The 26,980-nt window shown below is 45.7% G+C and overlaps 1 protein-coding gene across 7 annotated transcripts in view; it reads left to right on the forward strand.

The window, feature by feature from the left end:
• Window positions 1–26,980, forward strand: part of LOC144819055 (kynurenine/alpha-aminoadipate aminotransferase, mitochondrial-like) — a 442,105-nt gene that overhangs the window by 386,201 nt on the left and 28,924 nt on the right. For all 7 annotated transcript variants that reach the window (XM_078677063.1, XM_078677064.1, XM_078677069.1 and 4 more), the window contains one exon: window positions 7,044–7,145. In XM_078677063.1, coding sequence (XP_078533189.1) covers window positions 7,044–7,145 — 102 coding nt within the window. The remainder of the gene's footprint in view (window positions 1–7,043; window positions 7,146–26,980) is intronic.

Raw genomic sequence — 26,980 nt, forward strand, 5'->3', positions numbered from 1 at the left:
GTGGATCTTCTGTCGCAGCAGCAGGGGACGGTCTTCCACCCAAACCTGTCCAGTCACCTCCTCCTTGCGTGGAGATTGAGCTGCGGCAGTTGATGTCTTTCGACCTGCCTCCCGAAGTCTGTAATGTTATCTTGGCAGCCAGGCATCCCTCCACTAAGACGGTATACGCCTGCAGACGGAATAGGTTTGTGGCATGGTGCACAGCAACGGCTGTGGATCCCATTCTTCCCCTCTTTCAGAGGTTCTTCTTTTTCTTCTCTATTTGGCCCAGCAGGGCTCTGTTCTGGGCACTATCAAGGGCTATCTCTCAGCTATTTCCACCTTTTTAAGGCTTCCAGATCAGCCATCCCTTTTCAAGTCCCCTGTTGTAAATAGATTCTTGAAGGCATCACGCACATGTTTCCTCTTGTTCCTTTTGTGATGCTCAGTGGGACTTGAATCTAGTTCTTACTCTTCTGGTGTGTGCTCCCTTTGAGCCACTTCACAATTGCCCTCTTCGTCTCCTCATTTTAAAGACTGCTTTCCTGGTTGCCATCACCTCTGCCAGAAGAGTGAGTGAGCTCCAAGTGCTTTCTTCTAAGCCTCCTTTTCTCTCTGTCCTTCCAGGCAACGTTGTTCTAATGACTCGTCCTTCTTTTCTGCCAAAGATTGTCACTGCCTTTCACATCGGGCAGACCATCACTTTGCCCACCTTCTTTCCGCATCCCTCAAAAGAGGAAGAGAGGATACACCGTCTGGACCCAAAACCTGCGCTCTCTTTCTATCTGGACCGCACACAACACTTCCGGGTGGATGACCAGCTCTTTGTTAGCTACGTGGGCACCAAGAAAGGTTGAGCTGTGCACAAGCGGACCATCTCTTGGTGGGTCGTTCTGTGCATAAAGGTTTATTACTCTTTGGCTAAAAAGGAGTCTCCGGTGGGGTTGCGCGCCCACTCTACCAGGGCGACGGCAGTCACTACTGCTCTGGGACGGGGAGTTCCCTTGCATGACATCTGTCAGGCAGCTACGTGGGCCTCGCTGCACACGTTTACCAAGCACTACTGCCTGGACAGCCAAGTCCGGAGAGACTGCTTCTTCGGCTATTCTGTTCTCCAGGACTTTCTGGTGTTATCTTTGTTCGCAGACCCCCCACCGGGGTTGGCATTGCTGGGGTATCGATTCTAAGGTAAGGAAGATTTCACTACGTGTTTCTTTCAGATGCACAAGTTACTTACCTTTGGTACCGATATATCTGTAAGAAACATATATAGTGATAGATTTCTTACCACCCCACTCATCCTCCCTGTTCTGATTTCTAGGGTTAAGGTCATCCCTTTCAGGGCCCTAGTTTCATGGTATCAGTGGTCAGTTTCTTGCATGGCTCTGCGCTCCTGGCGCGGAAAGTCGTGTACAGAACTGATGTCCGCGTGCGTGGACGCATCTAAGTAGCTCCGGCGACGTCATCCCGGCGCCAACGATGCACGCTGAGCCACACGGCAACGCCTACTGATGCGCAGGGTACTGCTGATGAAAAAAAAACCTGGATCCAGTCTGATGCCTGGGGGTAATTCTAAGGTAAGGAATCTATCACTACTAATGTTTCTTACTGATATATCGTTACCGAAGGTAAGTAACCTGTGCAACAGGGGTGCAGAAAGAGGCAGGAGAGGTGAAAAAAGACAAGAGGGGTGCAGAAAGAAGCTAGTAAGGAACAGAAAGAGGCAACAGAGGTGAAGAAAGACTCAAGAGAGGTGCAGAAACAAGCAAGAGAAGTATAGAAAGAGCCAAGAGAGGTGTGGAAAGAAGCAACAGAGGTGTGGAAAGAAGCAAGAAAAGTGCAGAAAGAGGCAAGTGAGGTGCAGAGAAAGGCAAGTGAGGTGCAGAAAGAGGCAAGAGAAGCGCAGAAATATGCAAGAGAGTAGCAGATTAGAAGCAAGGGCAGTGCAGAAATAACCAACAGAGGTGCTGAAAGAGGCACGAAGGGTGCGTTAGAAGCAAGAGAAGTGCAGAAAGAAGCAACAGAGGTACAGGAAGAGGCAAGAGTGTTAAAGAAAGAGGGGAGAGTGGTAGAGAAAGAGGCAAGAGAGGTAGAGAAAGAGGCAAGAGAGTTGCACAAAGAAGGAAGAGGGGTGCAGAAAGAAGCAGTGAGGAACAGACAAAGGAAAGAGAGGTGCAGAAACATGCAGGAGAAATGCAGAAAGAGGCAATGGAGGTGTAGCAAGAAGCAACAGAGGTGCAGAAAGAGACAATAGGAGAGCAGAAAGAGGGAAGAGGTTTGCAGAAAGAGGCACAAGTGTTGCAGAAAGAAGGGACAGGTGCAGAAAGAGGCAAGAGAAGTGCATAAAAAAGCAACAGATGCAGAAAGGGGAAGAGGGGTGGAGAAAAAGGCAAGAGAGGTGCAGAAAGAAACAAAAGAAGTGGAGAAAGAAGCAACAGAGGTACAGAAAGAGGCAAGAGGAGTGCAGAAAGAGGCACACGTGTTGCAGAAAAAAGGGACAGAGGTGTAGAAAGAAGCAAGAGAAGGGCAGAAAAAAGCAACAGATGCAGAAAGGGGGAAGATGGTGTTGAAAGAGGCAAGAGAGGTGCAGAAAGAAACAAAAGAAGTACAGAAAGAAGCAACAGAGGTACAGAAAGAGGCAAAAGGAGTGCAGAGAGGAGTAAGAGGGGTGGAGAAAGAAGCAAGAGAAGTGCAGAATGAAGCAACAGAGGCAAGAGTAGTGCAGAAAGAGGCACAAGGGGTGCAAAAAGAAGCACGGGAGGTGCAGAAAGAAGCAAGAGAAGTGCATAAATAGACAACATAGCTGCAGGAAGTGGGGTGGAGAAAGAGGGATACGGAAAGAAACTAGAGAGGTGCAGAAAGAAGGAACACAAAAAGGCAGCAGGGGTGCAAGAAGCGGGAAGAGGGGTGCAAAAAGAGGCACAAGGGATGCAGAAAGAAGCAACAGAGGTGCAGAAAACCAGAAGATAAGTGCAGAAAAAAGCCACAGAGATGCAGAAAGAGGGAAGAGGGGTAGAAAAGAGCCAAGAGAAGTGCAGAAAGAAGCAACAGACATGCAGAAAGGGGGAAGAGGGGTGGAGAAAGTTTGACTGTGGCTGATTTGGCTTCAAAAGGTCATATTGAAGGTTGGCAATCTTTCATCTTAGACTACGACATAGTATTTATGCAGGAAACCTAGGAGGTGAACAATGTGATATTTGATGGTTACATGTGTTTTAACCTCCCTGCCCTACCCTCACACACTGGTTACGCTAAATGGGGGCTGGCAGCCTGGTTCAAAGTCTATATTGGCTGCTCAGTTTGACCCATTGCCGCAGACCAGTGCAAGGTTCAGGCGTTTAACCTTTGCTGGGGTGTAAAATATAGGGTTTACATGGTGAATTTCTATAATAACTAATTTCCAGGGCCAATTTTCTCTAATTGATTGATCTAGCTGAAAAAGAGGCACAGGGTAAAAGTCCTTTTAACTTGCTTTTGTCTGCGTTTTTAATGCCAATTTAGGTTTTCTGCCTTCCTAATCACCAACAATTGTTGATCCCCTCTCTCTGGAAATCGATTTTAATGCTATGGAAGCTATAGTATGGCGCTGGTGAACTCTTGCAAATTGGACGTTCAACATCCCAGTTAGATACTGAACCACTTGACTGCCCTTTAAACACAAATTAAAGGGTTGTTGTCTAGATCAAAAGCGCGAGCCCCTACTCACAACAAATCCTGGTTTGATAAAAACTATAGAGTAGCAAACGAAAATCTGTGCCAGGCGCTAAAACAGTCTCCCACAGACCAGTGTGCAGTTGTAACAAGTAGAAAAGCTTATGCCCTGGCTTTAAGGAAAAAGAAGCTCTCCATAAAGGAGAAGCAATGGGAGGCTTCTGTTGGTGCTTGTCAGCAGAAAGACTCTCAAACGTTTTGGAAGGCAGTCCGGTCAGCTTTATCTCCTTCAACGCCCTCCGACACAGTTACTGTCCACATCACGGTGGAGGCCTGGTTGGGGCACTTCTCAGCTGTGTACTCACCTAGTGGTGGGTCAATTGATGACAGCAGAGGGCCAGTCCCTCCTGTGCTAATCTGTCTTTCAGGGAGGAAGAGTTGTTTAAAGCTATTCTCAATAGACGCTGCAAGAAGGCACCGTGCCGAATGGTGTTCCTCTGAGTTATTCAGCTTGGACCCATGCTCACCTATGTATTTAATTCTTTATGTTGTTCTGGGGTGCCTCCATCTTAGCTCACAACAGTTGTCCCTTTATTTAAAAAATCCAACGTCCACGACCCAAGGTACAATCACCCGAAATCCCTTCTCGATTCAGTGGCAAGAATCATTGGGATAGTCTTGGAACATCTCACCTGGATTAAGGAAAGTTCTGCTCTCTCTCAGGTACAAAATGGGTTTAGGATGGGCTCGGAATAATCGTACAGTGCCTCAATCGTCACCTCATAATAGCTAATTATAAATATGGCAAGGGCTCTTCTATCCATTTGGTGTTCATGGATCTATTGAGCGCCTTGTGGCAGCAAATCCAAGTTGTGGCTATCCTAGAGACCATGGGTCTCGAAGTAGGGCTGGCCTCTTTTTGAAGACTTTAACACCAGGACCTTACGGCGTCCATGAGATTTGGAGATGCTAGTAAATGTACCCAATTTATTTAAGTCAACCAAGGGGTCCGCCATGTTTGCATTCTCGCCCCAAACTCTTTCTATTCCATATTAATGATCAGGAAAGAACGTTTGTATCTGTTACGGTGGACCTAGAACGTGTTGGGCAAAAGTCTGTGCCTGCACTATTATATGCGGATGGGGTGGTCCTTCTTGCTAGAACAGCCAATGAATCTGAAGTTTTATGCTATCCATGATGGTCTAGAAATGGAGACTACCTGCACTAAAATGTTTACAATGTTATGTTGCCCCAGAAATACTAAAACCCATACTTTAAGCATAGGTGGCGGAATACTGGACAAGGTGAGCTCCTTTCCCTACCTTGGTCTGGACATTGATGATGCATGTACTTGGTTATCCTTCCTAAGAGGCAAAATAATTCACTTTACTCAAGTGTTGGGCACCACCTTTTCGCTTGCGCCATGCATTGGCAGAAAACAGGTCGCCCGATCTTAGAGATATGTAACTGGAAATATTTGCCAACTGTAATGCATAGTATGGGTATTCGGGGCAATGCAGGTGGAGGGGAACAGATTCTGTTGTCGGCTGTTGGGTTCCCCCCCTCAAAGCCGCATTTTCCTTTGCATCAGGAAGTAGGCGTGGAGTACATGCCAGAAAGCATTATTGCAGACCCTTTAGTCCTCTGGAGCTCAATTTTAGCGAACAAGGAAGCCGAGCGTAATCGTGCTGTCATTAGAGATTTTTCTTTCTTGCAGTCATGTCCTGACCATTCCATGGTTAAAACACATTAAAGACTCCTTTTCAGCCTTGGGCTGCGTTCATTTGTTTGAGAATCCTGGGTCTATTACGAAAAAAGATAAACATTGGGTCCAGGGCCGGACTGGGAAGCACAACTGGCCCTGGCAAAGTGCTCGGAAGGCCCCCCTCCCCACTCGGAGGTGTAGGTGCCGCCGAGCTCTTTGCCGGGGCCGGTTTTCGGCCAATTTGGGTACAGGGCCGATTTTACAGCTATGCTGCAAAAACGTCCCTGTACCAAAAACGGCCCCCAGGGGCCCAAAACCAGCCCCCACCCGTGCAGCGCACCGGGGGATTGCCCGGTGCCCGCTATGGCCAGTCCGGCCCTGATTGGGTCCAAGACAGTTTTATTAAGCACAGGCAGGCAACTAGGGAGACACTGGAGGTGGCAAAACCTGTGCTAAGAGATTATTGCATAATTCAAATATCTCCTGAAATTGTTCCCTACTTACTTTATGTGACAAATGTGTGAGCGAACGTAATTGACTAGATTCGCTGGTTGCTATGTTTTCCACTAGGACAATACTCCACTGCAGGCATAGGTATTTGCCCATGCGACACACATTCAAACCAGTCCCTATTGCTCTTTGTCTTCTTTGGTAATTACTACATACCTTTTACAAGGAGATTATTACAGCCATTGTTATGTAGGTAGAAGATTTCCAAGTGTAAAGCTGTTTTACACTTTTTACAGCAACTCAACTATTATGACACTTGCCACTCGGTTGCTAGTTTTTTGAAGTGTATGTTAGCTCAGAGGAGGAGCATGCTGTTCTAAATTAAGTTTTTGCGAGCATACCTGCACTTCATGGTTTAGGTTTTCCAACATGTTGGTGAAATTTGACTAATGCACTTTTGAACCCTCCAAGTTGAAGTTTTTAATTGTATTTCATTGCGGAAAGGGTTAGCATGTTTTTAACTTATTTTTCAAGGTTTTAAATGTTGCATATTTTCTCATGTTTTTGTTGTGTGCTTTTGTTCTATGTTTATCTTTTATGATCTACTTTTGGAAGATCGAATAAAGATATTGACTTGACTACCAACATCATATATTTCCAGGAATACTCTGCTTGCCATTATGTACTAATGCAGGCTGTACTCCGTATGAAGAATATGCAAGAGTTACTGATATGGAAATGTGCACATGCAAATTTAACCTATTTTGTTTTCCTTGATTCCTGAGTAGAAATGCTGTCCCCTATACCGCTTCGAAATTGCGAGCGCTTGTTACATACACCTAAATACAATTATTACATGCTTTTTATGCATCCTGGAGTGTTTCCAGCATAGAAATGTCCATGCAAAAAGAGAAAAATATGGAGTTAGCAGTTTTTCACAATCTTAAGGCTAGCTAAACATACATGGGGCGACACTCTTCCATTATATTAGTTCATCAGCTGTCGTATTAGTAGTTTGCACTGTTAAAATTCCTCTTATCCTGATTCTTCATTCTGAATGTGAGATTTTAAATCCCAAACACATTTCTTCTCACAACTTAAGTTGCACTAATTATGTAAAAACATTTGGGAATGTGGCTCAAATTTGGGATCCATTTTCGTCAGTCAGCGCCAGTGTTTGGAAACTGTTGCTAAAAAATACATTTTTGCCAGTTACTTTTAATGCTCTAAATAGTTGTATCTTACCGTTACTGCTTAGGTGTTGTTTGCTCCGGGGATTGGTTTTGTGATTGACAAGTCAAAGCCGTGTCCATATGTCAGAGCTTCCTTCTCTTCATCAAATCCAGAACAGATTGATCAGGTGAGTATTTGTTGAATTTGAATAATTTCGACCATATATTTGTCCTTTTATTATTGTCAATTGCATAAACATAGGTGTTGCTAGCATATCTTTACTTTTATGAGAAAAAACTGTTAACTCATAAGTTCCATGTGATCAACAGCTCTACTGCATTTGAGAAAGAAATAAAATTGAAGGGAAATCTTCTTCCTTAAAAACCGCCGCTGGTGAAACGCCATTTTGGTGAATTTCGAACATTAGGAAAAATCATTCCTCCGTCAATTTGAGGAAATTTGTCAAAAAATAGACATCAGTAAAATGGGGCACGTAGGATAAGAAGATGGTTCACAAAAATACTTAGGTAGCAAAGGGGTCATTGCGGGGGCGGTGGGGGAAGATGTATTGGTGTGTATGCAGCAGTAAAGGAATTAGGGTAGGTACATGTGCTGATGTACAAGGATATGGACAGAGGTAGAGGTGATTGACTAGCAGAGAGGTATTGGAGTTAAGGAATGGATACTGACATTACAGTATTCTTATGGTTAGAGGTGATAGATCGCGTTGAACTACTAGGGAATAGATAAGGTTAGCAGTACTAAGGCGTAGGTAACAGTAGATATACTACAATAAAGGTTGGGATGGATGTACAGGGCAGAGGTGCCTATGGTATAGAGATGGATATAAGTGATAAATAGGGATATAGGTTCTACAGTAAAGGTACATTACTTGGGTATAGCAGAGGTAAGAGTTACTAATGAGCAGTCAAGGGTAGAGATACTAGGTATTGGGTAGATGTAGAGTGGTAGGTTATAGGGCAGATATGAGTCACTAGGATGTAGGTAGGTGTAGTCGGTTATAGGTAAGGTTAGATGTACTATTCGTAGATGTAAATATACTCTGGATTAGGCTTAGGTAGGTACACAAATGTGTTGGTATATGTATTACTGTATAGGTAAGAGAAGTGTCACATGGGTATTATTAGTGATACATTGTCTACAGAAAGAGACACCACGATATAATAAGAAGTACTCGGGTATAGACTTGGCATAACTGTGTTTGGAAATAGCAAGGATAGAGGCAGTAATAATGAGATAAGGATTGAGGTCCTAGGGTAAACATCTGCGGCAGAGTCCAAAAGAAATTAAAACACAGCTGTTGGAGAGGAAGGGTATTACCTGGAGGTGTATAGGAAGAAGGATAAAGAGATAAAAAAAAGAAAAGAGAGGTGATGAAGAGGCAAGACGAGTGCTATGGAAGAATGTGAAACTTTTCATTCCTAAAAGGCAAGTCCGGGTTTTTTTATCAAGGGAAAAAGAAACGTAAGGGGATGTTTTCGACATGAGGTGCATTTGCCTTGATAGATCCCCCATTCTGGAAATCCCATTCATTTTTAAAAATTGAAAGAAAGTGTATCTTCGATAAGGCTTTTCCAGGACATTTTTGCTTGAGTTTTTTTCCCTTCAAAATCACATATAATCATTTTAAAAATGACATCGTAACAATTAGAAAAATTAAAAAATCAATACTTTTACATGATGTTTTAATTAATTGCTTTTAGGTTACAAATTACAGGACCTAAACTCACATTAGCTGGTGTTCCACATTTCCATGGAGCTATTCATTATTTCAGTCTTTGGGTAAACAAGACTGACATGAGCTTGAAGAGTAAGAAGTCGGTAACTAGTCAAAGAAGAGACAATGTGGAAGAGAAGACTGCCTAGTTTTTTAAAGAATCTGATCTTTGTCTGTGTGTAGTAAAAGACCTGTTTTTCTTGTATAATTACATTCAATACAAGAACACTTAGGATAATAATTTGTCTGTGATTGAAATATATAGTTATGGTAAATTTGGTACCTATTATGCAAGGAAAAATAAACATCTAAAAAAAGAAAGCTCACATTTGTGGAACAGATATGTGAAAGAGACTTCTGACCCCAGGTTGTTTACCTTTAAATATTCTCCAGGCATCAAACTGGATCTAAATATTTTCAAGCAGTACCCCGCAGGCCTATAGGTGGCGATTGTTCAGCTCCACGTCATCCGCGCCGGCAGTGACATGCGTAGTGCCTAAATAGGACCAACCTCAGTGCACAGACATCTGGATTTTGTTTTGGGGGGGGGGCAGTCAGCGCAGATCAGAGAGTGTTACCCCCAATCTTTTTTTACTCATTTTTTTGTCGACTTTTTGTCAAGACTTATCTCCTGGTGTGTTAGGGATATCCCCTAAGAAGCCAACAGACCAATTGTTAAAAATCTATGACAAACCCTCATCTGGTTTGCCTCTGGTGCTTGGAGTAGGACCACGACTCCAAGACATGGAAGGACTGCCACGCCTGATGTCGGACGACCCTGCCACGCTCTGGATCTTAGTTGCACAGAAGGTCTTGGGACCACTTGGCGAGCCACTCCTGATGATCGTTGTCTTGATCTAGGTTGTTGGGTAAATTCTACAAGAAACAATAAGTTGGAGCATACTTTTGGCTTCTCCATGCCGGTCGCAAGTCTTCAGACCTGGGGTGGGAGTGTTGGCACTTTAGGCCTTGTTCCAAGGTGGAGCTTGTGCCTGGGACGGCTCTGCACATCCCATAGTTTGCTGGAGCGACTCTCGCCCAACTCAATGAGTTTTCATAAGCCTATGTAGTTGGGGGGCCTGACTCCTGTGGAGCACCTTCGGGAGAGGTCACTGCTGGTACTCGCCCGGGGGTTCTCAATCGGTGCCAGTCGAGTCCCTTGGCTCTGGTGTTGGAACCGGAGCAGCGCTATCTGTGAGACTAAGACCTTCATCGGCACCAGCTCCAGTGAGGGCACTGCTGACACCCTGCTGCAGCACCTGCCCCCTTGTTAAGCACATCTCTAATATGGAGCCTGAGGATGTCCCCAGACTCCTGCACCGACCAGTGCCATGCCTTCCAAGTCGGAGCAAGTGCCTCTTTCTTTTGACAGGCCTGTAGAGGGTGACGATTAGGAGGGGTCCCCTTAAGCATCCCCTTGATGACAAAGAGGACAGCTGGTACGGGGAACTGGCGGATGTCAGTGGTTAGGACACCCCACCAGACACTGACCTGGCCTCTACCTCTACCATGGCTATTTAGGAGGGTGCTTCATTCACAATGGTGATGCGAAGGTCTTGAACCATCAGTTGCCCACAGTGGTAGTCAAGATGATGATCTTGACAGAAGTGCTTCAGGGGGGCGTCGCCCCTTCTGAACCTTAACTCCCATCGGGCGGCCTGGCCCAAGCCTTGCACAGGGACTTCTGTGCCTGCTGCCAACTTTCCGCAGGACCTCAGTTTCCTCACCTAGATCAATCCCGGTACATTCCCTACCACTCCACCATTAGGGAACCCAAAAGGCTTGTTACTTTCGGTAAAAGGGTTTTGTCTTCCACCAGACTACCACTCTGGTTGATGAACACTGCATGCCTTTTGGGTTGCTATCAATGTACTCAGTTGGATTAGATGGCGCAAGTGCTATCCTTGGTCTCGGAGAAGGCCCAAGCCATACTCTATCAAGCAATTGCTGATGGGCAAGATACAGCAAAGTTCAACATCAGACGTAGACTTTACATGACAGACTCGCTGGGCAGAGTGATTTCACCACGCCTGGTTGAGAATCACTGGATTCTCTGGGCATGTCCTAGCTTCTCTCCTGGATATGCTCTTTGATGGCTCTCGCCTGTTTGTTGATAAGTTACACTCAGTGCTGCAGAGCTGAGGCGAGGTCTTTGGGCCTGTCCATGGCCCCTTACAAAACCCAGTCTGCCTTTCATGGCTAAGTGGTGCCTACCAACCACATTCTTTCCCGCCCAGCCACCAAGACCAACAGAGTTCCCAGCCCTTTCGTGGTCATGGACGCCGTTCCCACAGATTACATGGACCACCAGTCAGAGGTGGGCTCAGTCTACCACATCCCTACACTCCCATTGGCAGCAGCCTCTAAAACCTTTTAGCTTGCCATTGTCGCACTATGGGCACCTAGTCGGGGCCAAGGTTCGCCATCACCTGCCTCACTGGAAGATATAACTTCAAACAACTGGGTTTTGCAAATCATCCAGCGGGGCTATTCCATCCCTTTTCTGGAATCCAACCCCACCCATGCCACCCACTTACGACTGCTGACGGAGGGCCATCTCTCTTTGCTTCATCAAGAAGTGTTGGCTCCTTTTTTCCAAAAAGTCAGCCATAGGGTGCCGGCATCAGAAGTAGGTTGTGGTTATTCCAGCTAATTTTTGGTGCCCTTAAAGGATGGCGACCTTCCTCTTATGCTAGACATGTGCTTATATAACTTCTTCCTGAAAAAGGAGAGGTTCAAAATATTTACCTTAGCTCAGCTCTGTCTGGACTTACAGGCGCTACCTGGGGTTCATGGTAGGCCATGAGCACTTTGTTTGCTGTGCTCCATTTGGTGCTCAATTATGACTCACCATCAACCCTCGGGTGTTCATGAAAGTGATGGCAGTCGTTACAGTACATCTGCGGAGGTCAGGGCTTCCCATCTTTCCCTACTTTGATGATTGGCTGTTGAAGGCAGTCTCACCCCAGACAGTCATCTCCAACCTTCAGACTACAGCGGACCTCCTGCTTTCATTGGGGTTCACTATCAATTTGCCAAAGTCACACTTGACATCTCTGAGATGCTGCCTTTTATCAGGGCCGTTCTGGACATAGTGCACTTTTGGGCCTATTCTCCGTAACGAAGAGTCCAGGAAATTCAGGCTATGATTCCGATGTTTCAGCCTCTAGCCTGGATTTCAGTGAGACTGACTCTCAGGCTGTTGGGCCTCATGGCCGCGTGTATCCTTCTTTTGACACATGACCGTTGGCATATGAGGGCTCTACAGTGGGCCCTGAAGTTCCAGTGGGCACAGCATCGGTGGAATATTTTCAACCTGATCCAGACCTCGGAGGGAACTGCAAAAGACATGCAATGGTGGCTGCCTAACCGCAATTGAGTCAGTGGCAGAACTCTCCCACTTCCCCAGCCATAGCTGAATTATTGACAGGTGTTCATCCTAGGCTGGGGAGAGGTGAAGATCAGAGGACTCTGCTGTCCGGCGGAGTCCATGAGTCACATCAACCTGCTGGGGCTCCAGGCGATCTGGTTGGCTTCAAAAGCCTTTCTTCGTTTGATCAAGGAAAGCCTAGTACATGTGTTCATGGACAACACTATCGCCATGTGGTACTGCAACAAACAGGGTAGGGTGTGGTTGTGGACCCTATGTCAACAGGCCCTGCGCTGTTTCCCTGGTGGTTCAGTCCCTGGTTGCCTCTCTGAATGCCAGGGCAGACAAACTCGATGTCTAGCAGATCACAAATGGAGTCTTGACCCAAAGGTGTTGCAAAGTCTCATTCAAGAGTGAGGAGAGCCTTGGTTAGATCGGTTCACCACTGCACATGCAATGTCAGCAGTTTTGCTCGCTGGTGTTTCAAGGCGGTTCTTGCTCGGATACCCTATTTGTTTCAAGATGAACTCCCGCCTCCTGTATGCCTTTCCACTGATAGCATTCCTGCCCAAAGTTCGCAAGATCAGGTATAAACAGGTCGAAATCATTCTTGCATGAGCATCAGTGCTCTGGTTAGGCTGCCCCTTAAGGAAGATTTTGAGCAACAGGAGAGGGTTCTGCTCCTGTATCTAATCGGGACCTGGCCACGTCCCATGGATACGCAGGACCATCGCGGAGGAAGATCCTTCTCCTACCTCGTTCGAACTCCCTTCCTCTGCATCTCAGGCAATCCCCATCTCTGCCTCAATTCAGGATGGACCTCAAGGCCTGGCTTTTTGATTGAACAGCAGACACCACCTCCCGTCCCCCACCACAGTGCCTTGAGACCCTTACAGGTGAGTTGTCGCCCCATATTGATTGATAGTGCTCTGCATAAACATTTGCTACGCATGAGCCACAAAGCAACCACCTGAGAGCTTGAGTGTTCAGTCTACCGAAACCAAGGTTGGGGCCACTGTGTTAGCTCACAGAGTCCCTATCCTGGACATCTGTCAGGCAGTAACGTGGGCATCATTACACACATTTACGAAGCATTACAGTCTTGATGGTCAGGTATTTTGATCCTGTTGGGCTTTTGTGTTTGATAAGCTTCACAGGTATTGCTTGGGTACCTATTCGAAGATAAGGAATCTGCTGCTAGAAATCTCAACCAGATGAACAAGTTTCTTACGTTCGGTAACGCCATATCTGGTACAGACTTTGGCTGCAGATTCCTTACGACCTTTCCATCCTCTCTGCTCTGCGAATTGGTTCAGTAGGGTCTCCCTTCTGATGGCTATAGCAATCCACACCAGTATGTCCGTATTCTTCGCTTCTCCACACTTCTGTTGTGAAAAGAAACTGACATCAGAACACTGGGGTGGTGCCTTTAAAGGCACTGTGCACGTCACGCCCGAAATGGATGACACCGATGTGGAGCCAACAACGCCACCCACCGGCGCACAGGCGTGCTGTTTGAAAAGTCCCAGATATGTGATATATGCCTGTGGAATATTCTAGGGTACGGAATCTGCGACTAGATAGTCTCTTCCAGATAAAATATTAGTAAATGTAAGTAACTTGTTCATCATATCTAGTTTTGATCGATCCTGTTACTCAGTGAACTTTCCTTTGGTAGAACAATAAAAATCTGTTTGTGGGCAACCCCTTTGTGGACCTTCCACTGCAAGTGGCTATTACCACGGCTGCCACACTCATGGGGTGGGACTCTTGGACGCATGAAAAACAAGAGTACCATATGTATTTCTAGGACTGTCAGCAATCCAGTTGGCACTCAAGGCAAATAGTTCTCATAAAAGACAGACAACATAACAGCAATGTATTACATTCAGAGTAAAGAGGGGGTCACTCCTTCCAGCTTTTCACATTGGCCCAAAACATTTGATATTGGGCCATTAAAAATCTTATGCTCTGTGTTGCAGAGCACCTGCCAGACTGAATAATGATTATGCGGGCCTGTTAAACAGAATGAATCCTCAAGTATTTCACAGGTACTTCCACAAATGGGGAATTCAAACAATTGATCTGATCTGTTCATTTCTGGGTCGAATGCCAAAACATCGCCTCTGGGTATCCGCACCCACAGACAATTGGCAATGCACTATGGATGAACTGGTCTGGGGTATTTGCCTACAGTCCTACACTACCTTTGACCCCACTCTTTGTGAGAAGGATGCAAGAACTATCAATGACCCTCATCCTCATGCCAACAACTTGGGCGTGACTTCTGGTAGAAATGTTGGTGCATCTTCATGAGAAGCTAAAGCGGAGACCAAATCTCCTCATTCAGCATCAAGGTCAGCTCAGACATCTGTACCTTAGCCAACTGAATCTAGCTGTCTAGAGCCTGAGGTGTTAGCTTTATTCCATCAACTTCCAGAGACTTTTAAACAAATCCTGTTCAACACATGTAAGCCCGACTGACACTCTGCAAAGTGGAAAGAATCTGGCCAATACTGTTTGGAAAAACATTTTGATCACCTTACAGCATCCGTTAAAGATATCTTCTGTTATGTACTGCATTTGAAAAAGGCAGGATTGGCTTACACTTCTGTTTACCTTTAGCTGCAGTCCCAGCTTACGTGCGGAACTAAGAACATTTCACTGTTTAAAATGCCTGTGGTCAGTACCTTTACCGGGGTCTTAAGAGAGTGATTTCTCTTACAATACCTCCAGCAGAAGTCTGTAATCTCAATATAGTTCTTACAAGAATATTGAGGCCTCCCTTTGAGCCACCTCATTCTTGTGACACAAACTTCGTGTTTTGGAAGGTAGCCTTCCTCATTGGTATTATTTTTCTCAAAACACTAAACCTTCTGCGAGCTGCAAGCACCAGCAGAGGAGGAACATTTTATTATGGTCCACAGGGATAGGAAAGTTTTGAGAACAAACCTGAAGTTTCTTCCCAAAGAGATTTAATTGTTTTCTGTAAATCAAGCCATTGATTTTCCCGTTTTCGACTCATACCCAGTTGCAGAAAGGGCATTTTATGCACGATGTCAAAGGGGTAGTAATGTACTATATTGAAATAACGAAACATTTCCGAAAAGCATAATAACTCTGTTGCATTTAAAAAAACTCCAAATAAGAGCTCCCATTTCCAACGGTGGGATTTCCTGATGGAATGTGAAGTGTATGCAAACAAGTTACAGTACATCTAAGGTTATGTAATATGGAGGACCTAGAGCATAATCCGCAAGGTAGCAACTATGGTCTTCATGGGAATCATTCCATTCGCAGATATCTTTAAAAGTGCTACATGCTACTGCAGGTGGGGTCTGCTGTACACAAATTCAACAGACACTACTGCGTGGATATCTGGGCCTGTCAGGTATCCTTAGTCAGCCAAACAGTCATAATATTGTTGCTCAACATACCTGTCTCTTCTACTTGCTGGTTACCATTAACAAAAGGCACTACTTTATTGTCTATGCAGAGCATGTGTATCTACGCAACACATGCTAGAAACGGAAAATGTTACTTAAACTGTAACTGACTAATATTACTCACTCGCTGGGATGAAAAGCAGTATGAGATAGTGTTTTCTCTTGTACATTGGAGGCCAAGGGAGAGGTAACAGTGCGTATTGTGACTAAAAGTTCTTTGAACACAAACAACGTGTAAATATCCACGCCCAAAATTGATGGCATGATTCTACAGAGCATGTAAATCTACAGCACTAAAAGCTACAAACATATGATTAAAGGGAAAGTAAAGTTTTCCTTTAAAAATATGGAGTAAGATACTGAATTATAAATTGAATAAAAATGTTTTAGCCAACATTAAACGTTTTACATTTTTTACTTTTTTTTTAGAGAGGCCTCTTGAGATGACCAAGATAACTTAGACGACCCAGATAATCATAAGTTTGTGCTGTGTTTCCAGTTGTCCGCCTTCAACTGTACTATTAAACTTGCATATGTACTTACCAAAGAGCATACGTTTAGTTGTGAATAGATTCATTCTAAGGTCATTTTCTTTACAGCATTGATGAATAATAGCCATGAATTGTTGAAGATCATGGGTGCTCTATCCATTACTAATGTGTCATCAGCGAATGCCGTAATGGTAATACTTTTACAACTCAGTTTGGGCTGATAACAATTGACCTTTACAGTTAAAATGACAGAGTCAGCCAAGTGGACGTTAAAATGAGTAGGGGTCGGGATGCAACCCTCTTTGACCCCAGAGCTAGTAGGTAACTGATTTGTAACATCAGAACAATTATCAATTTTGCTTTATACTCAATAAGGCGTGTGCTACTTTACTACAAAAACAGAGTCAATGTTCCAGACGTGCATCTTAGACCATAATCACTTTCTGTGAACCCTATCAAAGACATTACTAAATTGAATTACACAACATTATAAAAACTTTTGTTTAAAGTTACTTCTTTATGAATAATCACATTCATAATTACATTCAGTAACGCAGTCAGAAGTGCTGCTTTGGGCTCTGAAGTGCTCTTGAGACCATCTAAGAATCTGTTCCCTTTACACCCAGTCCTCGGTATTTTTAATTAAAACGTAAAAAAGGCTTTGTCTTTAGAATCAGGCATAGATAGAAGGCAAGTTTGTTTGCTACATTTATAAGTCTATGCTTATGTATAGGGATTACAATTTCTAAGCAAGAGCTGGGAATGTTACCGCTCAATAATACATGATCAGAGACCAAAATGGTATACTGGACTTGTGGAATGCTGCAGAGATGCCCTTTGAACCCAGGATCTGAGGAATTATTGAGAGACTGTATGAGCAGTTGAATCTCAGCCAGTGAAGTATATAACTCCTGGGCCGAATCAACAGGAAATTGCTCACAATTTCATTTGTGCTATCCTTATAAAGATCACTGATCAAAGCGTGCCATTCATGCCTAGTAATAGTGAGATCAGGCCTCATTCTTTTATCTGAACTGGTCTCATAAAGCAATCTCCAGAATGTCTTCATGTCTTTTACATACAGACATCAGGAGTGTACCCTTAAGTTCCTCATCAGCTCTTTTTGAATTTCTCGCAATGGATTTAAAGGCCTTTTGCTGTTATTAAAGTGTCTTAGGACTTATTGAGTGTGGTAATTTCTTTGAGGTACAAAGAGCAGAGAAATAATAGTACCTGCTGTGAATACATTCATAATTATACCATGACGTATGGCTACGATACGTATTGTACGGTGAAAAACCCTAGCATTTTTTATTCCTATCAAGCTTAGTTACTGAGGATCATAGTGTGCTATAGATTGTTCCAAGCAGCACATCATCCTCACTATCCAAGTCTTGCAAACTGTTTAGACCAACTCTAAGGGTGGCTTTCAACCATTTCACAGTACCATCACTGCTAATATCTTTAAACCCTGTATAATGTGTTAATACAAGAGGCTGTTTTGCCCATGTAGCGACAGTCAGCTGAGGAGATGATCATTGTCAAATTCACACAGATTTGGTTCAAGAAACCAGCCGTTTACCCATCCGAGATCAAGGGAAGCACTTTTGTAGTCATAGAACAAATATACTGAGCGTTTACTGCTCATTTTAAAATTATATCAGAAATGTTAAATATCTAGTTCCCAATTCACAGAAAAGTTCTAGGTCTATAGATATGTTTGCAAACGTATAAATATTACAGTGACTTGTGACTGCCCAAATCTTAAATTACCCAAGCATATCCAATACATGGTATCGGCATTCATGTTGGCCATATGCCTGTTTTGATTATCCTGTATGTGCATGATTTCTGCTTTATACAAAGACTTCATGTTTAGGAAAGTATCGATATTTCTCTATATGTATTATTGTTCTCTGTCATTACATAGGAATAGTTTTCATGCAATTTGTTTGCTTTGTCTCTCATCTCACATATCTGACAGAACTTAAATCAGAATTGTGTAGATGTAATTTAGGATTACAAATAAGCGTGGGAAAAGCTTTTGAAATACTGGTTGCTGTAAATACCCACACAGTTACCACTCTTTGGGTGTTCATCTCCTTTACATAGACCACTTCTATTTAGTTGTTACTTAAACTTGGCAGGCCTTCATACTTCCGCAAGTGTCATCTCCACAAGAAGAAATACCTTGATTATTGTTTTTTCAATAAGCATTGGTTTGTGCTTACAAATTTTTCCAGGTACAAAAGTGTTATCTATTCGAGAATTTGACCATTAAATTACCAACATAGACTTACTCTTAACCCCTAGGGGTGAGTAGTTTCTTTATTAATGTAAAAATAAAGTGTATGCAGATGACACAAAGTATATATTTTTGCATTAGTTTTAGCTGTAATTGTGGTGTAACCCATTCATGACAAATCTAATGTGTGTTCAAGAAGAAGAGACTTGGGTCTCTATTGTGAATTAATAAGCAAGTGACTTTTAGCTGTTGCATTTTTTTAATGAGATTTACTTATCCCATGGGCCCATTTGCTTTTTTTTTACTTTAAGCTTTGCTGTACAGAACACTGCTTCAGCAGATGACCGTTCCATTACAGCATTACAACCACATGCAGTTACTAAATACAGAGTGACCTGTATGCCATCAGTGGTGATAGCATTTGAAAGAATGTTGTGGATCAGACTGCAATACTTTAGGTTCAATTGTTCAATATCTGACTGGTCACCTCACAGGAAATCCTTATAAGAGTGTACAGAAAAACAAAAGTACAACATGAACTGGGGTATAGGAGTCCAGGTCAATGCCGGTGATAAGCCTAGTTTTTTTGTTGTCAGCAAGGCAGTAGGGGGTACATGTATGGTTGTTACTCACATACTTTTGGTTTGTCAGACAAATGACCAGGGCATTATCAAGTGTGGGTTATCAGAAGAGCTGGACCGCTCAAAGTTTTGGGGGGTTAAAGCAAGTGCTTGGAACAGCAGCGGCTGGCACTGGTAAGCACACTGTGGCAGGGCGTGGCATGGGGGTAATTCAATGGAGGACGGAATAGGTATTTATTTGTTTAATTATACCTATTTCGTTGTCTGTCGACTCACCCCACCCCACCCCGCCCACCACATTTAACTGTGCCGGCCACCGCTGGATTGGAATTTGTATTCTGTACCGGTAAGGTTATGAGACAGGTTTTCCATTGCTAAGGTATGCCATAAACGGGTGAACCATTGTGCCACGGAAGGCGGTTGGTTTTCATCTATGCTAGGGCTCCTAGCTTTCATGCTATCTGGAGCATGTAACTAATAAGTGTCCAGTCAGCGTGGGTCATTGCTTTGAAGTCTAAAGGGTGAATTCCTAGGAAGATCGCAGTATAAGAAAATGGGAGAGGGTATGCCACAGTGGCTTTAATATGACTTTACACTTCTTTCTAGAAGGTAGTTATTAGGGTCCAGGACCACCATATGTGGCAAAAGTCCCCTCGTTCAGTGTTACATTGCCAGTACAGAGAAGATGTGCCAGGATAAAGAAAGGAGAGATGTGCAGGTGTGTAATTCCTTTGGAACATAAGCTTGCACGCTGTTTTCCCCGGATGGAGACACTGTGAAATGTTTTAGGTATGTCCTGCCACGTGTCCCATTGGGTGATAGGCTCTCAGTGTTGGTTGACTGCCACGTGCTTTGGTACGTGTGGAGTGCAGGGGGCATGGAATGTTGGACTGTGGAGTATATATTGGAGATAAGCCCACGTGAATCCTCATCATTCCTGAACAAGTTTCTCGAAGGGAGTAAAAAGTCGCTCAGCCGCAGGGTATATTGAGGGGTGTAGCGCCCAATGTCGTAGCTGTACGTATTGAAGTCTGGCTGTCACAAGAATGTTGTACTCTTCTTGGCATTGCTTGAAGGTTTTGATGTTAGTGCCTGTGAAGAGGTCACGTAATGTTAGACAGTGATTGGCCATCCACTCTTGGAAGGAGCCGGCGGATAAGGCCGGTATACAGTCTGGGTTGCAAGCAATTAGTGTGTTAGGGAAGGGGAAGGTGGTCAGTTCCCTTGTTACGGCCAATTTGTCCCATATGTCCAGTACGTTTTGGTAGGAGTCGCAAGGTAAGATCGCTAAACCACCTCTGTCCCTGGCTCGCATCAGAAGATCGTTGGAGATTCGTGGTCACTGCCCATTCCAAAAAAAGGAGCGCACATCGGGCTGTAGTTGCAAAATTTCGTCCTGAGGGATTGAGGTGGGTAGAGTTTGGAAGAAGTAGAGTGCCCGAGGGAGCACGTTCATTTTAATAACCACGATCCGCTCCAACCAGGAAACATATAAACATTCCCATCATCAAAGGTCTTCCAGTATAGAGCAATGGAAGCAGGGCCAGTTTGCGTGGGTCCATGTATCGAGTGTGGCTGTGAGATTGAGGCCCAAATATTGAATAGATTTCAAGAACCACCGGAAGGGTGCAAGCTTTCGCATAGCTGGGTGGCCTTGCCAGCTTTTGCAAGTCAGTGAGGTTGGGTCCATTTTCTTAAAGATGTGCTTTCAGAATCATGCTGAGGTCGGACATTTGCTGTTAATTGCTTGTGTATGTTTCATAGCATATCTGGATAAAAGAAGAACCTTGCATGTATTTCTTTTCTCGACTTACGTCCTATGTTTCTTCTCGGAGGTTTGGTTTTCTTGCAAAGAAGTCATTTAATTTCTTTTATAGCGACTGAAATCCAATTTTATCAGATTTTTTTTTAAATAGTATGTTTAGTGCTAAATGTAACAACATTAGAATGTTGGCCTGGTTTCTTTTGCATTTTGTGTGCAGAACATAGAGATCAACTTACCTAACTTTTTCAGCAACACAAGTTGTCAATGCAGAAGAACTACAGTGTTTTAAATGCAGCAAACATAACTCAAAGTCAACATTAATCACCAAATAGATGTTAATTGTTTTAGTTTTATACACCATCCTCACCCTTTATCAGTGTATCTATGTATCCAACCACATGATCCATGTGTCCACTCACATGTTTGACTCAGTTGATCCATTCACTTGATACCCATCCATGCGAATGTGTATTTTGGCTGTGCAGCTGAATGTCTGTATGATCTGAGTACATGTATCTGCAGTCATGTGTATGTATGTATGTTATACATATCTACAGTATATTCCTTTGTCTGCACGTGTTCATGCTTTTGTGTGTGTGTCCTATTGTACTATGTGGCTCTATGAACATCCTCTACACAAAAAAGACACCTATATTCCTTTCCAGTGATAGCGCTGCATTGACATGCATCACTGATCTACTTGATGTAAAAACTGTAATAAAAGAGATCAACAGCTTCAATATTATTTGAAACATCCTTTAAAAGTAATGTTTACATTTTATGACCATTTTTGACCATTAGTGTGTGTGTTTTTTTAATGTTTTTTTTCTGTATACAGCATTTTCATGTGACGTTTATGTTTACATTAGTAGAGGCTTTGTGCTCCTTCTTAATTTGCAAAATACAGTTTTCAGAAGAGAGATGTTTACTGGAATATTTGCAATACCCAACCATCTGTTAAATAACTTTGACAACATTATAGATGGTTTCCTCTGTCATCTTGATATTTTTAGGTTGAGCCTAGGCAGCGCACATGCGCTGTCTGCAAGACCTACTGTAAACACTACACTGAGTATAATCCCTCCAGCTACTTACCATTGGATCACTCCCACGTCACTCTTCTTTGCTTTCTCCTAAGTTGTTCAGGCAGCCAATACTTCAGTCAAAGCCAAGGAGTACCAGCCAAGCACAGTGCCGGTTTTGCCGTTCTCCGTGGCTGAACTGGAGTCCCCGCCTCCCCATGTGTTAATAACCAGAGGCTAAGTTGCTGAAGCTGTGCAGCATTCTACCGTGAAGCAAAAGCATCCCGGAGAATTCTGTGTGCTTAGCTTGCAGAAGCAGCAGCCGTAAGCTTTAGGTTTCACGTGGCACTTCAATTCGGAAGACAGTTGTGAGCGAGTCATAGACACAAAAGAAGGTACTGCCCAACAGCCACCAACACTGAAAGAAGAAAGAGCTTCCAGTCCTCTAAATGGCAAAAAAGGATCAAGGAGCATACAAGTCGAGAGTAGAACTTTAAGCTAGCAACGAGTTGTCATGGGGATTTATACTTGAGGAAGTGTCATGGCTCGTGGGGAGCAGAGCAGTAGAGTGTTTTCCTGTGTGTTATATATTACGGACATGGAAGCGCTGCTCGGCACACCGCTGCGTGGCTGCAGTCCATTTTACAATTTTAATTATGATGACAGTCACCTCACTGCAAATTGCAGAGGGAGTGACTTTGCAGGCCAGGACTGGACTCTAAGTAGGCGGGTGGTCGGGCCTGCCAGCCTGCCCCCCAGCCATGATTAACCCTTTGCCGCCACTCGCGGCTTCACAAGCTGAAGTAAGTCAGACAAACAGTATGTTAAGTACATTTTTTTTTTTTTGTGTAAGCGGCAGCACGCGATCAGCTGCCTGCAGTGTTACCGCTGAAATTCAATCTGCCCTGTGCATGGCTGCTGGCTCGACGTTGCTGGTGGGCTGCAACCAAGTGTGTGCTGTTTCGGGGCGTGGCTATGGAGGCGACCATGCTTAGAGCTTCGCCGATCGGGCGATTACACCAGCCCCGATCCAGCGATGTGAGAGCCTTTCCTGGGGTGCCTTCCAGCTCCCAAAGACCGCGAAGCCCTGCTGCAGCGACTGATGCTTCCATAGCCGCTGGGTCCATCTCCAGCCACCGCCGGTGCCCGATACCATCAGGGCCCGGCCCGTGCCTACTACCCGCCATTCTGGTGTTGCCGAGGCCGTGGTGAGTCCGCGCCCCTTGCCGCCCCTTCCCGATCTTCCTCCCCGCTCCCACCCGGCCTGTTGCCTGCTCCAGTGACCTGCGCGCTGCTTGCTGCTCCCCCGCCTGGCCCCCGCTGCAGGTGCGAGTATTTTGCCCCTTGGGCATGTCGCGTTGCTATAAGCCGGGGCCTTGGGTAGGTGGGCTGGCCGGCCTCGTGCCCCGGTCCCAGGGGTGGTGTTTCGGGTCATGAGTGGTGGTGCGGGTGGATTTTGGATTTGGTGGTGGCGGGTGACTGGGCTCCCCCTCCCCCTGGTGGGTGCTCCGTGGCCGGCTGAACGGTGGGGACTCTCCGGGCCCCCCTCCCTTCCGGCCTGGGGCCTCGCTGGGTTCACCAGAAGCCTTGCCCGCCCGGCCACGCTGACGACTGCCTTCGCTGCGTGTGCCCCGGCTTTTACAGATGGATGGGCCTTCCTGCTCTTCTCGCCTTCCCGATCTGGCCGCTTCCTGACTTGGTCGTCTTGTGTGTCCGGGGGACTGCTGGCCACCGTCTTCCACCGCGAACCGCCATCTGAGCTTCTCCTGGTAGCCCTGCCATTGCTCTGCTGGTGGATCCTGATCCAGTGGGCCACGTCTCTCCCGTCTCCTTGCTACTCCTCTCTGGTGGCATCTGGTCGGCCCTGGAGCGGCAACATCTCGGAGTCACACTAGGAGATCCTATAACTTGGGCATCTTCATTGCTGCTACGACCATCCTGCCACGATGGTCAAGAAAGACCCTCGACAGCCTAAGCTCCAATTTGATAAGACCCCTGGGGCCATGGCGGACCACGCCGCAGGCTCGATGGCGGAAGCTGACCCTCCTCATGAGGCGCCTAGCTCCGAGGCCCTGGCCACCGCCATGCTCGCCGAAATGAGGGCGGGCTTCAAGGCCCTGGACGCTCGGTTTGACGATCTGGACAAAAAGCTGGCTGATATGTACTCCAAGATCCAGGATCACGATCGTAGGCTTGATGTGGTGGAATCTAGGGTGTCAGATCTCGAGGACGGGGCCTCCACGTCCCTTAAACGACTCGAAAGAATGGAAAAGATCCTTAAAGATGTGGCTATAAAGAACGAGGATTTGGAGGCCAGGGGACGCCGCAATGACATTCGTATTCTCGGCATGCCGGAGACGACGGCCACTGGCAGACTGGACACATTTGTGGAGCAGCTCCTTTCTGATTTGTTCTGCAGGGAATCTTTCACCCAGGGTTTCGTTGTTGAACTTGCACACCGATCCTAAGGCCCTCGCCCCAGACCGGGCTTGCCTCCCAGACCAATTGTGGCAAGACTCATGAATTTTAGAGATCGGGACACTGCCCTCCGAGCGGCACGTGAAAGGGGTGAGATCCAGTGGCAGGGCAGCAACCTCTCCTTTCCAGATTTTACTGCCATGGTCCTGGAGGCCCGGCGCAAATTTCAAAGTGTCAAGGCCATGCTTAGGAACCTGGGCCTTCGATATGGCATGCTCTATCCTGCGCGTCTCAAGGTGGACATTGATGGACGTCCCAAAATCTTTGACACTCCAAATGTGGCTCGGGAGTTTTTCCGTGACTTTAAGAACAACTCGAGCGGGGCATCGAACAGGTCCCGGCCCAACTCCCCTCAGCAGCAGCCTTCACAATCCAGCGTTGATCTTTTCTCCCAAAATGGGACTGGTTGAAAACGGTCTCTTTGCTTTCTCCCCTTTTGTCTCTGCTCCTTTGATTGTTCATTGACAGTAGCACTGTTGTCTGGTTTAGGCTCTTTGCATATGCTATTACATTCAGTTTATTTTTTATATTTCACTGCTGGTTTGCCCGTCCGGCGTGGCGTCGCCATGCCCCATGGTGGATGCCTCCATGGTTTATTTTTTGGGTTGCGTTGCAGGGATATTCCTCTTATGGGTATATGAGAGGTTGGGTGGCGGGTGGAGGGGGGGGGTTTGTTTCCTTTTTTATTGGATGTTTCAATTTGCCAAAGATGAGACTTGCTTTGTGTGATGTGATGCTTTTTTGCACTGCTTTGTGTTTTTTGGTACAACATAGATGGTACGGTTAGGAAATGTGCCCGGTCCTTCCGGGCTTTCGTTATTAACGTGGAATGTGCGTGGATTGAATAATAACAGGAAACGTAGGCAGGTTCTAAATTATGTTATGCGATTATCATGTTGATGTCCTTTTTATGCAGGAGACCCATTTGGCTGGCTCGGAGGGTGGTTTGGTGGCTTCTGCTTGGGGACCGCACAGATTTTTTTCCAATTACAGCTCATATTCCAGGGGTGTTGCCATTTTGATACATAGGAGAATTCAGTTTGCACACTGTTTTTGATAGTAACAGGTTTATTGATGGGCCATAAGGTCTCCTTTGTATGTATTTATGGTCCGAATACCAATTCCCCTTCCTTTTATCACTCCCTGTCGAACTATCTCCTGGCTGCAGACACTGGGCTTCTGGTCATTGTTGGGGACTTTAATCTCCTTTTGAATCATCCTAGAGACAGCACCGCCTCTACCCCTGACTCCAAGCCCCATTCCAAACTGGCCCTTCGTGAGATTTGCACACACTACTCCTTGGTGGATGTTGAAGCCCATCTAAACGCACACCATCCTTCCTTCACCCATTATTCAGGCTTCCACAACACATGGATAAGGTTAGACTACTAGCTGGTCTCTCCTGAGGTAGCTGGCTGGTTGGGGGCTGTCCAGACTCTTCCACGCACTCTCTCTGATCATTCCCCGGCTCTCCTCCAGCTTTCAATTCCTCGCGAGGGAGGTTATGAGCGGCAATGGCGCTTTCCCAGTCGGGCCCTATTGGACCCCGTCTTCACTGAGAAAGTTAGGCAGGCCATAGAGGATTATTTTGATCTCAACACGGGCTCAGTCGACACCTGGGCAGTCCTGTGGGAAGGTTTTAAGGCATATATTATAGGGGTCTGCATCTCGAAACATGCCGGGGTACTTCGGGATCTTCGTTCCACTTTAGACCGGGCTGAGGCGAAAATTCCAGCACTAGAACGGGAAATGCTTAGCTCCCCTTATGATTCCCTGGCCGCATGTCGGCTGGAGCTGTGCGTCGAATTTCGTGATGCCGCCGAGAGGGAATTGCTTTTCCTCACCAAACAATGCGTGACCCGGCGGTACGGGGAAGGTGAGCGACCGGGCCGATTATTGGCGAACACGCTGCGTCCCCCCAGAGGCCCCACGTACATCATTGCAATGTCCGGAATGGACGGCTCCCCAATCCACTCCACCCCCGCGGTGTGCGACCTGTTTCTCACTTATTATAAAGACGTTTATACATCTCGTCTCTCCGGGGATTCCAACGTACAGGAAGATTACTTATCTGAGGCGGCTCTGGTCTACCTCGAACGCTACATGGAGGAGTTCCTTCTAACCCCATCACGTCGGACAGTATAGTTGAGGCGATAGACGCCCTTCGCGCCTCTTCGGCTCCTGGGCTCCTGGGCTAGACGGCTTTTCTGAAGACTTTTATAAAACATACAAAGACCTGTTGGTTCCGAGATTAGTTGAGGTATACGCCGAGGCTCTGGAGGCGGGAGTCTTCCCTCCGACATTGCGCGAAGCGGTGATCATCTTAGTACCCAAACCGGGGAAGGATCCTATGCAATGTGGCTCGTATCAGCCTCTTTCCTTATTAAACTTGGATTATAAAATTCTGGCCAAAGTCATCGCCATTAGACTCTCACTGTTGATGGGAGTCCATAATTTCCCCGGTGCCATCGGGTTTTGTTCCACACAGGTCTACCTCACTTAACCTTCGCACGCTGTTCACTGTTTTGCATCGCATGGATCCCTCTATGCCTGCCGCCGCCATTTAGTTGGACGCCGAGAAGGCCTTTGACTCTCTTGAGTGGCCTTTTTTCCTATCGGTAATGCGCCGAATGGGCATGCCGGAGTGCTTCGTGGCTACTGTGACCCTTTTATATAATAAGCCCACGGCCCGGTTGCGTCTGAATGGCACTCTCTCTGACCCTTTCCCCCTGCACCGTGGCACGAGGCTGGGATGCCCCTTATCCCCTCTCCTTTTTATTTTAGCCATGGACCCTCTAGCTAGACAGTTTCAAGAGAACCATCTCCAGCGTGACCTGCAGTTTCGCACTTGACCTCTGCTGCTTTCCATGTACGCCGACGATATGG

This window comes from Lissotriton helveticus, chromosome 2_1 (assembly GCF_964261635.1).
Source record: "Lissotriton helveticus chromosome 2_1, aLisHel1.1, whole genome shotgun sequence".
NCBI lineage: Eukaryota > Metazoa > Chordata > Amphibia > Caudata > Salamandridae > Lissotriton > Lissotriton helveticus.